This window comes from Homalodisca vitripennis, chromosome 3, assembly GCF_021130785.1.
Source record: "Homalodisca vitripennis isolate AUS2020 chromosome 3, UT_GWSS_2.1, whole genome shotgun sequence".
NCBI lineage: Eukaryota > Metazoa > Arthropoda > Insecta > Hemiptera > Cicadellidae > Homalodisca > Homalodisca vitripennis.
The window spans coordinates 96,061,273-96,075,024 of record NC_060209.1 but is presented as its reverse complement, the minus strand read 5'-3'; the positions used below and the strand labels follow the sequence as shown (position 1 = coordinate 96,075,024).

The 13,752-nt window shown below is 34.7% G+C and overlaps 1 protein-coding gene across 1 annotated transcript; it reads left to right on the top strand.

The window, feature by feature from the left end:
* The first annotated feature begins 9,027 nt into the window (after positions 1 to 9,027).
* Positions 9,028 to 11,977, top strand: LOC124358691. Its single transcript, XM_046810992.1, has 3 exons — positions 9,028 to 9,184; positions 11,517 to 11,766; positions 11,862 to 11,977. Exons 1-3 carry the CDS (start codon positions 9,164 to 9,166, stop codon positions 11,912 to 11,914), a joined length of 324 nt encoding a protein of 107 aa, XP_046666948.1. The 5' UTR covers positions 9,028 to 9,163; the 3' UTR covers positions 11,915 to 11,977.
* The last annotated feature ends 1,775 nt before the right edge of the window (positions 11,978 to 13,752 follow it).

Sequence of the window (13,752 nt, the reverse complement as noted above, 5' to 3'; positions counted from 1 at the left end):
GCGAAATACAGTGATAATTAATTAAATGACATCCTGGGGGTGGGCCTAATGGTTCTAATGTTCTGTGGGAATTTTGCATACAAACTTAATAATTATAAAAACTTTTGTTAAAATTGACATCCCTTCACGTTGATGTCAGCTCGTGAGCGCGGGAGTCAGCATCTTGGCTCGACATTGCAGCTGTTGTAGGAAAAAGTAAAGGATAGTAGATTAATAGAAGTCAGAAAAGCGAAATTGAAATCAGATTCACAGGCTCGGTGGAAATAAGAGACTTGGTTAAACTCGCATAAAACAAAATCACGACGGTATTAGCCATTTATCGAGACAACTTAAGATTCGTGACAACGTGGTCTCGTTAGAAGGACATCACCACACTATTATCAATATTAATCTGCCAAATAAAACATCAACCAAGGAAAGTTGCTTTAACATTTACAACTTTACTTTATATTACATTCATAGATAGGTGTCTCGCATGAAAGTGTTAATTTTCAATACTAAAATATAAATTTTACTTACCGGCATGGCTCGCGAGATGTTGCTCGGCTACAAAGTTCACAAGAGAAAAAAATTAATACGCGTTCCAATTAGGTTATTAATCCGCCAAGAATTTAATTCCAGAAACATTGGATGTAACTAATATTAACCAGTAACGAGTAACAGGGTTGCGAAAACATGTATTATATAAAATAAAACTAAATAACGGTACAAAATCAATCAATTGCAAGCGAAAGATAAACAGATAACCCCTGATTCTCAAGGATTCCTTCCATCATCCGCCTCGGAAGTATTAATCGAACGAAAGGATTTACATAAAACACAATAGCTTTATAGATCTGATCTCATAATACCTATTGATAACCTTGGTTAGAATGATTTTGTCTGTAAACTATATAGTACAATAGCTACGATATCCTGGAGTCGGCCACAGTTCATTGCTCGTGGTCCGCCTGACCTTGACATTTGTCCGCAAGGTATGACCACTTGCTGGTGATGAATCTGGCACGACTTTGCAATAACATTCCAACAACTTCATTAAACTGTGATTGATCTGTGCTTTAATTGAAGGTGATCTGTAAAATATTGCTCATCTAAGTTATTGTGACTGATGTTTCTTTATGTCGTGTCTTCATCACAATGTGCAATCAAAGAAGTCTCGTTTCGATTCCGATGTGATTTATTTTGATTAGTATCAGATTATTCTCAAAACTCTCAAAAGAGTTCTCTTACAGACACCTGCTTTGTCTCGCTCCGATGAATTACGTACAAAATATATAGTAGACGGCATCCACAATTTGATCTTGACCTATTCAAGACATATACGTGCAGAAAAATAAAAGTCACAAGGAACACAGCGCATTCACAATTCATCTTTAGAGGCATTGAAGAAAGTTACGTACAAAAATACAGTCACATAACTATTATTTGCACAATACTTTAATAAAAATTTTTATTCAAACATCCTATTACTTGTTTAATACCATAACAGTTGGTTCATGTGAGGCCAAAAATACCAGTGCAGTTAGCGTGTAAACACCTTCCTCTACACGAAATATTATTATACTACCGAAATTGGACAATGAATTAATTTCTATATTTATTTTATATAATTAATAATAATTTCAGTCATAAAATAAGTCAAATAATAGCCAGTAAAACATCTATTTAAGACTCATTTGAGAGTGTTTTATGGTTTTACTATCCTGTTATATTTTAGTTTAAATTAGCTATTTAAATTCAACTTTAACTCAACACTTTCGTTGAATATTTTGCATTATTCATAGTATTCTATGTTCTTATAATTGTTAACCATCCCAACATCCAATTTTGTAAACAAATATAATCTAATGCTTATTTTAAGAAGATTATGTCAAAAAATAACATAAGAGTTTTAATTAGTTAATACATTAAATAACATTATATATTCTTGATTGGGGAAACAAGCCAAATCGACTATGAGAAAAACTATTAAGGCCAGATTAAATTGTAATAAAGGACTTCGACTTTAAGATTAATTAACACTGTCTTATAATAGTTTCATTATTACTAACTAATAATTATCGCTGTTACTCAGTAAAATTTCGTGGAGTGTTAGAATCTCGAGTTTTTCAAAGGTACTTATTAAAACAGTTTCACTCTCAAAATTAGAGGGGATCTTTAAACCTAAATCCTTTAAACCTTTGGATTGAAGATTTGAAGAAAAATATCCATTATGTCCCTGTTTTCCAGCACGAAATTACGTGCGAAGCTGCGGGTAACTTATTCGATGCTAGTATTAAATAATACTATATTGTCTTTTTATTATTTACGTACTGTTGACATGTACGTTTTAAGTTTGAAGATATTATTGAATAGCTATATAAAGTAATAAAGTGTCACGAAATAATGTAGGATTAGTCTACGGATATTTGGTTATATTTAGCAGTTTTATCTCGGAATTAAAATTTAAACTATGTAAAAATTGAATATATATTCTGGGTTAACCTCATTCAATAAGGAATTCAGTATAACACAACACAATACAAAACAAACTATTCACAAAATTAAGATTATAAAACAACAGAGTTGCAAACCAAAAAAAGCAGAGCGGGTAGGAGGATACTTAAGAGACAAAAAGAAGACAATTATGATGAGAACTACTCATCAGAAGATTTTTAAGTCATAGTTAGTAAAACCTAATTTTCACAACCTTGTTTTTTAAGCCTAGGCACAATTATCTTCTGATCAACGAAAAGGTTTGAAATTTCTTCTCGAGTTTAGTTACTTTGGTATCTACAATTTGTAACACTATTTTTAAAATTGTCAGACATATAAAATCCGATCGAAATTGTTTTCTTAAGTTTTTGTAATGTAAAACACTATCATAAACATCAATATATTTTTCAAGTTTGCATTTTTTTACACCATTGTTATGCTGCATATAACGTACAATGTGTTGAAAAATTCAAGATAATCAAGTAATTTAAATTGTATTGTTTTTCTGTTTAAAAGTTTGTGTTAGGTTTTTATTTAGTGCATTGTTTAGAGTTGGAATGGTTGGGGTTGACACACAAAAGGGTTGTTATGACTCCTGGCTTATGCGCGAAACAACACTCTGGTATGATTTGTTTATCTGGTTGTTGTTTGTTTACCTAGATTGCAGTTATGTGTTAAGTTATTTATTCACCTGATGAAGAGATCAGATTGCAGATTTTGAAATGTAGTGTAACTGACTTTTTTGTAAACTACTAGTAACAATAGTAAATGTTCGGAGAATTCCAGGTTCCTTCAAAAACTTACTGGTTTATTTCCTATTTAAATAGCGTTGCTCTGAAAAAGTCTCTCTCGCCTAAAACTTCAGTAAAATAAAATTAAAATCTAGTAAACAAATTATTCCTACAGATTGTGGCGGCTAGGGTGGGCTCACAGCTAAGGAACTACGGTTGGTCGTTTTTATTATAAAACTATTATTGGTACTGTCTTAACACACTTTGGACATCTACAGAGTGTCAGCCTGGACGATCAAGGACTCGGCTCTGTGCTTGCAACCAAGTAAATATTGTTACACTTAAAACTATTACTTTTTACTTAAAACTAGCATTTTGACCAAAACTTTGCAAGAATAGCAGTTTTAGAGGTTGTTATCATATATCTAATGACACAAACATTATTTAAATTAAATAATAAACAACTGATTTAGAGCATATTAACAGTGACAAGACATGGGCACACATTGAGGTTCTCAGCGAGTAGGCAACGATACAAAAACTAAATAAACGGCAGCCCTCAATGTGGGCTATGTCTTATAACAGTAAATCTGTTCTAAATCAGTTATTTATTTTTAGGCTTAAACCATTTTAGTGTCGTTATATCTGTGAACAAACCAGTCTGAACACTGTTTTTCTTGCCATTCTTGAGAAAAAATTAAAGTTTTTAAGATATTCAAAGCTTAAAAGTTTTAATGGCCGCCATTTTGAAAATACTAAGGATAATTTCATTATATTCTTTTCAGTAACTGGTCTCGTTATCATAAACATTTGAGACATATTTGGTATAATTTAAATTATAAGTTTTTTTAAATTTTGTTATAATAAAAAACACATACAGACAGACAGATTGCATCGGAGATCTATGTTCATATGGTGAAATATGTTTTTCTTGACCTGAGCAATAACGTGGTATACCTTAAAAATATGTTACACTGTTACAGAGACATGTACCAAGGTCCAGTGCAACATTGTGCTGGCAGTGTAACGCTGCACTACAACTTGATCCATATTTATATGGTAAAATATGTTTGTCTTGACCTGAGCAATAACGTGGTATACCTTTAAAAATGTGTTACACTGTTACACGCAAATGTACCAAGGTCCAGCGTAACATTGTGCTGGCAGTGTAACGTTGCCCTGCAACTTATACTAGGAGTAAACAGAGCCGTTCGTGAACTTGTCCATGCCCAAAAACGCTTGCATGTGAGGGAGACGTTCGTGAGATGTATAATTTAGCACAAGTATTGTCTGTGCCATTCAGTAAAAGTATTGCTTTCCATATTTAATGTTAAATTTAATATTAAAACTGGTTTTAATTCCATATTTGTAGGATACCTGGAATTCAATACTACATTTAAACGTTAACCATAATATAACCATTTGCGATTAGAAAGGCGGAGGTCCCGTGAAACGAAAGATAGGTCCGTCCAATGGTCTTGTGAAGCAAAACATGGACATGGACCCCACGACAAGGATCCGCTACCCGTGAACTGTGCTGTGGTCTATATATCTCCATATAGAGACGTTCCATTGTGCAGCCGTGTAACACAGTTCTTAAAAGCCGACTGTAGCAATGTCATTGAATTTTTCTATTTAGAACTATGTTATCATCATGCAGAGATACACTCTTATTTGTAGAAGTATGACCCATGTTTTGTAATGCTTGCCATCTCAGATTGGTGTAAGGCTAATCAATAGGCTCCCTGAAGAGATCAAAAGTGTCAATAACCACAAACAATTTAAATCTCGATTAAAACACTTCGTAGTGTCTAAGGCATTTTACTTAGTTGACGAGTTTGCGATGGGCCGCTAGGATAGTCTTCAGTAACATTTAAAAAATAAATTTCCCCTTCTGATATCTAAGAAAATTCAGCACAATCAAGGAACCGGCGACATGTGTCACGTACCCAAAATGTAATTTTAATTTTATATCTATCTATTATTTTTTTATTTGTGTTAGTTATTAGATTAGGACTTTTATTTTTATATGTCGCTTGCAATACAATTATTGTTAATTGTTTCCTGCAATAAAGAATATTATTATTATTGAATAATCCTACTTGAATGAGCGGGATCTCCAAGGTGTCAGCATCAGTTTTACCACGATAATACTAATTAGCCGCAGTGGCCAAAAAGGGCAGAGCAGGCAGTAGTGGTGACAGAATGAGCAGTAAGGCATATGTTAGCAAGGTGATAGATGACTGGGACATATTTGAATAATCCTACTTGAATGAGCGGGATCTCCAAGGTATCAGCATCAGTTTTACCACTATAATACTAATTAGCCGCAGTGGCCAAAAAGGGCAGAGCAGGCAGTAGTGGTGACAGAATGAGCAGTAAGGCATATGTTAGCAAGGTGATAGATGACTGGGACATATTTGAATAATCCTACTTGAATGAGCGGGATCTCCAAGGTATCAGCATCAGTTTTACCACTATAATACTAATTAGCCGCAGTGGCCAAAAAGGGCAGAGCAGATAGTAGTGGTGACAGAATGAGCAGTAAGGCATGTGTCAGCAAGGTGATAGATGACTGGGACATATTTGAATAATCCTACTTGAATGAGCGGGATCTCCAAGGTATCAGCATCAGTTTTACCACTATAATACTAATTAGCCGCAGTGGCCAAAAAGGGCAGAGCAGGCAGTAGTGGTGACAGAATAAGCAGTAAGACATGTGTTAGCAAGGTGATAGATGACTGGGACATATTTGAATAATCCTACTTGAATGAGCGGGATCTCCAACGTGTCAGCTTCAGGTTTAGCACGATATTACTAATTAGTTGCAGTGCCCAACAATACCAGAGCTAGCAAGCAGTAGCAATATGAGTAGTAGTAGTGAAAGATTGGTAGCAAGATATGTGAGTAGCAAATTCAATGGTATCACGATCAATAGAGGAAAAATGGAGCTCATCAAGACTTTATATTTTTTATATTTTGGGACCAAATATGTTACTGGATAGATTAATAAGCTTTTGAGGACATTCCTCCAATTTTACAGTTGAGAAAAATCCGGTTTGCTTTTTTGCTTTCAAATTATGTTCCTTTACCTCAAGTCGATTCATAATTTTTCCCTTATTTAGATGTCTTTTTATAATTTTATGTAAAAATTCTAAGTAGATTTGTAAATTTCTTATATAAACTTTAATTTGTGTCTTGAAACCAGAATTGGTTTAGAGATTCACTTATTATTTACGTTTGTTGACATGTTTTGTAATTAAAATTTCATATGCAATTCATGTAAGTTTTAAAATGTGTTAATTATCAGTTAACAAATAGTTGAGTGGAAATAGTTATCCACAGTGAAGACGAAATATCACGTCTCTAATTATTTATGAACCAATGTTATGAGCCGGAAAACTGAAGTGGTAGACAAAAGTATTAAAATGTTGAACTGCAGATCTACGGAATAGTTCTAAACACTTGTATTGATTCAAAGATTACGATCGTTGAGCCAAAGCCACGCGTTGCACGAACGCTTTAGTTAGGTACGTCATTTAGATTTTCAATCACTTTCATGACGAAATATCCAGCAGGTTATTTCGAATTTTCCTGTTTCATGCCTGAACCTAGACCAAAAAACCACCAACTCTTTGACCGATTTAAACTGAACTTAATACACTAGACCTATCGTGGTTAACTTTGTTATCCACCCTCTACCAATAACATATTTATAGGTAACATCTGTTGGCGTTCACGGAAAATGTTTCTTCTTGTAATGTTTAGGATAGAAAAACATTGAAACGTTTCTTAGAGTTGGATGGGTGCAGTTGTGAGGACACGATAAAACTCGTTTATTGTTATTTTGACATTTATGTCTTTATAAAGCAAAGCATTATCATTAATCAGCTGTTTCGTTAGCCAATCATGAATTTTACAGACCTTACTGTGTACATTCAGTTTAACTTGACCTACACGCATCATAAGTTTGTGTAAAGATAGTTTATTATCATGTTTCCATCACCATTGGACTTTGAAATCTTTTAAAAGGGCAGTTCAGTGTCGTCGCCAAAATAAGTCCGTAGTAGTTTTAGGTAGTGGGGGGAGGTTGTAGGAAAGCTGTCAAGTACACGTAGATGGTGCCATGTACAGCAGCACTGCCCATACGACCTCGGTGATAACAGGCTGCGGAACCATGTTCGGCCAGTACCGACCGATTCCAAAGGGTTAAATAATACAGGTCCCATTTGGAGAGCATTATAAAATTTTGAAAAATCTACTTGCTTTCGGAAAATAATGGTTTATCTTAAACAATCACAAATAATGCATGTTATGGTAGTGTTTCAAAGGATAATAGGATTTCGGCCGTGTGACATATCTATATGTAACAAAAGTTTAAAACAGCGAAACATTCGTGTACACCACAGTGTTACATTTTGTAATATATACGTTTTCCAACATGTAATGATGGCAAATGTCCGAAATCGTGTTAACCTTTCAAACCTCCCATCGACAATAGCAAACTTTAAACATGGCAATATAGGGTTCATGCATATGTTTGGGAGGGTGAATTAATCAGACCCAATTCCTAAAACATTGTATAATACTTATCTCCCACCTGGTTTATTTTGGTGATATTTTAGTTCCCTCAAACAATTTTAAATTTGGTATTTAATTTTTGAAATTTGTTACCAAACAACCCGAATTTACTACTTAAACAGTTCTTTTAATGTGTTACGTTTTACCAACAAGTGCTTAAAACAATAAAAAATACTACAAACCACAATTTTTCTCATTGAAAATTTCTCGTTGAAAATCTGAATTAGAAATCATCTTATTTTAATTTATGTATCTATGGTAGTGAAAATAAACAGTAGAAACTTTCATGTACCGTAGATAAAATAACAAAAAAGTTTCATTGTATAGAATCAAGCATTGAAGAGCAATGGGCTGTATGAACCTATAGTGTACGTTTTCCTTATGACGAAATTAAATTACTTTATCCTATCTAAAGTAATTATGGAAGCTTTTTCATCGTAGACCTTAACACATTTTGTTCAAATATCAATAAATAAAATTAAGTACAAAATTATTGGCATTTTCTGTGAGGTGTTAAAAATGCAGTTACGTTAGTTATCAAGAAGCCTGCTCCTCAATCACCCATTGTACGTATGCTTCATTCCATTCACGGTTGCGTTGAGTACACTAGTTCGCCTCAAGTTCGGAAGTGAAAAACATCAATTCAATATTACTCTACATGCAATAAATTATTTTAATGGTTGTAAAAACCATCTTATTTTCTAAAAGTAGTTGCAAGCCGTAAATTATGTACAATTTCTTGTATTACTTTGTAAGTGGTTCACTTCTCAACTCTTTAATAATCGTCTTCACCCACCTCAACTTATTCTCCACCTCCACTGCTAAATTCAAAGTCCATAAATGTGGGATTGCTGCTAACTTGGTAATAATTAATTCTTAAAACTAGCCTATAAGACCTCTGCTGGTCTAATGAAAGAACCGTCAAATGCACTATTTTTTATTTTTTCCTTAAGTTAAATGTCTGTTTCCAATATTTCTGCGTTTGTCATGGGCTCTAATTACCCTGTTATCACACTGTTCTAATAATTCAAGTTCGATCTTCAGACCTCAATCTGTCCCTGATTCGTCATTTATCATTGCGGGACCATGCCATGCCCACAAAGTCCCGGCAACACCTCCTCGACACCGACACCGGACACGCGGAGGTGAAGACCGCCGCCCACCTACAGACCCGGGGAAGTCCGGCGCGCAGTGACCCAGCCTTGTTGGTATTCTGGACGCTTTCGCAAACAATCGCTGTTTAATTAGCGTCAACATGTCAAGTACACGATAGCTACAGTCCGGCCTTCGGCTTCTTCCGGCTGACATCGATATAAGTCGGCTGCGTGCCTTCCTGTTATCAGTGAGTTTCAGGTAAACAGTGGCAGTGTCCAAACATGAGAGGATTACCTGCAGTGGTGAGTTACAATACTTTCTTGTACATTCAGATACGATTTCAATTTGAAATATGACATTGCTTTTAACTCCGAAGTTATTAGGAGATGGAGGTACAATAAATGTAACTCAGCAATCAAAGACTCGTATCAACGGTTCCTTTAGTTCTAGGGCGATGGGTGGAAACATTTTAGCAAGTTAAAGGCATCCTCCGAGTATTTGTCCAACTAAGGATAACGCTAGCTGCCCATGGCCGAACCTGAAGTTTTCTCAAGGGCCTCCATGGTCTCGTAGATACTATTCTGAAATTGCAAGAGTGTTTTATTATTTTTGACTACATGATCATTATTAAGCTTACAAGGAAATTATAATAAGTACATAACTATAACAATATTTTTCTACAATTTTAATGCTTTTCTAATTCTAATACGAGATTTTAAAATTATTTATATTAATAATATAAAAATTAGTAAAGTGTACAGTAAGAAATTCTTCGCCAGATACAAAATTTAAATATAAACATTAATTTCCTTGTATTTCTGTAGTAAAACTGGCTGTTAGCCCACTTTTATGGCTTCCACTATTAGGAATACATCGTAACAAAATGACCACAAAACTACATCAAGTTTACGGTCGTACTCATAAGTATAATCTGAATACTTTAAACTAGAAAATATTTCATTCAAATCTAAAACGTTGTAAACGCGTTCGTCAATGTATTCACAACGCAAGCTTTATTTAACTATAACAAGGACAGTTTTCATTTAATATGAGTTTTACAAAACACATTCAAATTTCAAATTTCTGCATTAATTTACGATGTCAGTACTGTCACAAAACAATTTGTTATTGCAAACAGTAAACGGCACTTTATTGATGAGATCCCGGAGCTCTGAACTTCCTTCTCACATTTATTAATCACTTATTGAAGCATATTTTTATAAAATGGTACGGCCAACTTATGGCAACAGATTCTGTCATAATGTCAAAATAATATTAACGGGTCCTCCCAAGACCGAAACCCAAGGAAGCGGGTACCGTACTTCAGTCATGAAGAGTAGTGGAATACCTCCAACCCAACAGGGTAAACACAAAATGAATTCTAGCCATTTCTGTCCATTACATTCTGGCAGTTCCTTCGATAAATATTCGTGTCGCGGTAGTTTTATTTTTGCTGGTTACACACCGATATTTCCAGAGAAAAAACGCCAAGTAGAAAACACACGGCCGCTAGCCTTGTAGCAATCTTCTCTATTCACGACCTCGCGAGAATGTGATGATTTCATAAACACATCGGTCTGTGTGTCATTGACCGATCTCTGGTTTAGAGTAGGAATTAAAATAAAGATACACAGAAACCGTCCCAAAAATCTTTTTTTAGGCAAAGTATTTTTTTCTATTGTAGTGTCAGTGAGTTGTTTGGATACTAACATTGAACCCTGTAATATGTATTGTATATGATGAGAATCCAAACCAAATATTCCCCCACATAAAATATTGTCCCGTTTTGCTTCAAAGACATTCTCCGTCAAATGTATGATTCAGGAATTAATATGCATTACCTGCCCATAAGTAATATGAGTCATTGGATGGCTATGTACCCCACGTACTATTCACTACAGACAATTCCCTAACCAATCCTTAATCCTACTGAAAGTAGAAAAAAACCTATTATGATAACCACTTTGTCCTTTATAATCGTAATATAAAGTAGTATACACTATACAGTGCACAGTGTCTACGTGACCAGTATATAGTACACAGTATCTACGTGACCACTGACCAATATACAAATCGTAGTAACTACGTGACCAGTATACAGTTTACATTGTCTTCATGAGTAGAGTATAGTAAACAGTATCTACATGATCAATGAATAAATACAGTATTTATGAGACCAGCATACAGTAAAAAGTGTTCTACATCACCACAATATAGGACACAGTATCCACATGATCATAATATATTATCTACATCATACAGTATACGGTATCTACATGACCGAGTTAGTACATAGAATCTATAGAGTAACATGCAGTACAGAGCATCTACATGAGCAGCATGCAGTACAAGATATTAATTTAGCCAGATATCGGTATACATCATACACATGATTACCATACCATACATAAAATCTGCATTACAATTTTTGAAATTTCTGTGAATAGACACTTTTATAGCCACAATTCTCAATATAATGACTAGAGATACTTTAAAAGATTGTTCTTAGATATTTGAAATATATTGATAAATAAATAATTAAATAAATGTAAAACACTACTTTATAGCCCTTACTCAAATTACGCTTATCTTTGACAATTCCAAATATTTAAGAAAAATTATATAATTTTCTAGGTTTTTGTCCTGGTGGCAGTAACATTGTTGGCAGTCCACTCGGCCCCCGCCCCCGATCCTGCCGCCCCTGTCGCTTCTGACGCCTCTGCCGCCCCTGCCGCCCCCAGCGGGGCCACCCCTGATACCAAGGACCTTCAATCCTCCGCCACCTTCGGGTTTGGGTTCGGAGCCCCTGTGTCCTACTACAGATACCCGCGGTACCGATACTACAACTACTACGGCTATCCGTACAGCTACAGCTATGGATACGGTGAGCTACCTAATATTTCGTGGTTAGAATTTTAATTATTCCTCAACTTTATGGGAAATATTTATATTTTAAATGTGAATTGTCTGATTTTGCAGGTTACCCCTACTACAACAACTACTGGGACGACTGGCGCTACTACTACTACTGATCACTCTGCTACTGTCTGTAATACCTCTCCTCTCACAAATATACTGTTCTTCACACTTTTGTACATCTGTGTTCTGTATACCCAGCTCATAACGTCGGTGTTAGTTGGTGCTAAAGTTCGCGCTCGGCTGTCACACAAGTGTTTAGCAACTGAGCAGGATGCTTCTTGAGAAACCTCTCAGTTGTGTTTGTGTGCAGAAGCGTTTATAAATACTGTAATATAAATCTTTGCAAACTACGATTTCACTTGACCACGTTCTTTTGAAGTTGCTATTTTAGAACGCTGCTGTTGTACATCAGATAAAATTATTATTCAAATTATACGAACTAAGAGTACGCCACTTTACGTGCAGCTCCGCAGGCTTCAACGAAGTTTTATCCAAAACAAAAAAATCTTAATGCATTTGAGAGCGGAGAAAGCCCAGCCAAATCCCATGGATTCTCTTTAAGACAGAAGGTTGATATATTTAATAATTAAACTTTATTAATTCTGGTTACCATCATTAAACGCGACGAAAGCTATTATACGTAAAGTTACATGCACAGATTTTAATCTACAGACGCAACCTCTCACCAAATATCTTTCTGATAGTTAGGCTAAGCAAACGCTCAGCTAAATTCCAAAGAAAAACCTACCCATATTCAAACACGAAAAACCCTACGTAAAAATGAAGTTACATCCAAACTGACAGGTCCAAACCTTGTTCATTTAGATATCCAATGGGCAACAGACACAAACGCACATAGAGAGAAATACAGACGAAGAATTTTACCAAAGCCCCTAATGATAGCAAAATATGAAACATTTCAAGCGTATATGTCAGTTCATACTCAAAACAAGATTAATTTTATCATAGTGATAGGGTTCGCTACGACTCTTAGCCAATTACACTACAATGTTACATCATGTATTTCAATATTATATTGAAATTTTGTTATATGAAGTAAAAGTGTCGATGCTGTTCCAGTTTAGCAAGCTTTATAAAAGTGGATATAATTTGTATATGTGATGACGTCGCTATTAATATTTGCAATTGTTTAGGCTGATATTTATTACATTGTATAGAATGTAGAATCTTGACAGGATTTTATTAAATACTTTCCTTTTCGTAAAAGGATAATTGCTTAAACAACAGCAAACATATAAATAAAATGCGATTTGGTCTATAAGACGTTTATATAGAATGTTTCATATTCATCTTAGTTGTTTGAATAATTAGTGTATGAATTATAATGATATATAACACATTTCTGTTACAAGTATGAATACTCGAAAGCCAGTATCCTTCCTTGAGGATATTTTGTCGCTTTTATGGATCCTGTCAAATCACTGTTCAAAGCTAAATTTCCTTACGCCTGCATTACCAATAATGGAAATTATTGGTAATGATAATTTTTAACATCGTCCAAAGACATGTGATAAAAACTGGAATCACTCCTTAATAAAGTTTACTTACTTTATATTGCTTATGGACTATGTGTATTTTTTTCAAATAATCTCCAAATTATAGATCCATATACTTCCAGTCCCTGTACCCAGACCTGGGAATATTGATTTATTCCATCGATCTCAGAACTATTGCCTCATATATTACAAATGCTGGTACACAAATCTGGGGATAATGATTTATTCCATCGATCTCAGAACTATTGCCTCATATACTTCCAATACTGGTTCACGAATCTGGGGATATAGATTTAGTCCATCGATCTCAGAACTATTGCCTCATATACTTCCAATACTGGTTCACGAATCTAGGAATATTGGTTTATTCCATCGATCTCAGAACTATTGCCTTATATACTTCCAATACTGGTTCACGAATCTAGGAATATAGA

What these genes read in the sequence shown, in the direction of transcription:
- LOC124358691 (XM_046810992.1), top strand. Translation starts at nt 9,164, where the DNA reads ATGAGAGGATTACCTGCAGTG. An exon ending in TGAGAGGATTACCTGCAGTG is followed by an intron (nt 9,185 to 11,516) that starts GTGAGTTACAAT and finishes ATAATTTTCTAG; the next exon opens with GTTTTTGTCCTGGTGGCAGT. An exon ending in CAGCTACAGCTATGGATACG is followed by an intron (nt 11,767 to 11,861) that starts GTGAGCTACCTA and finishes CTGATTTTGCAG; the next exon opens with GTTACCCCTACTACAACAAC.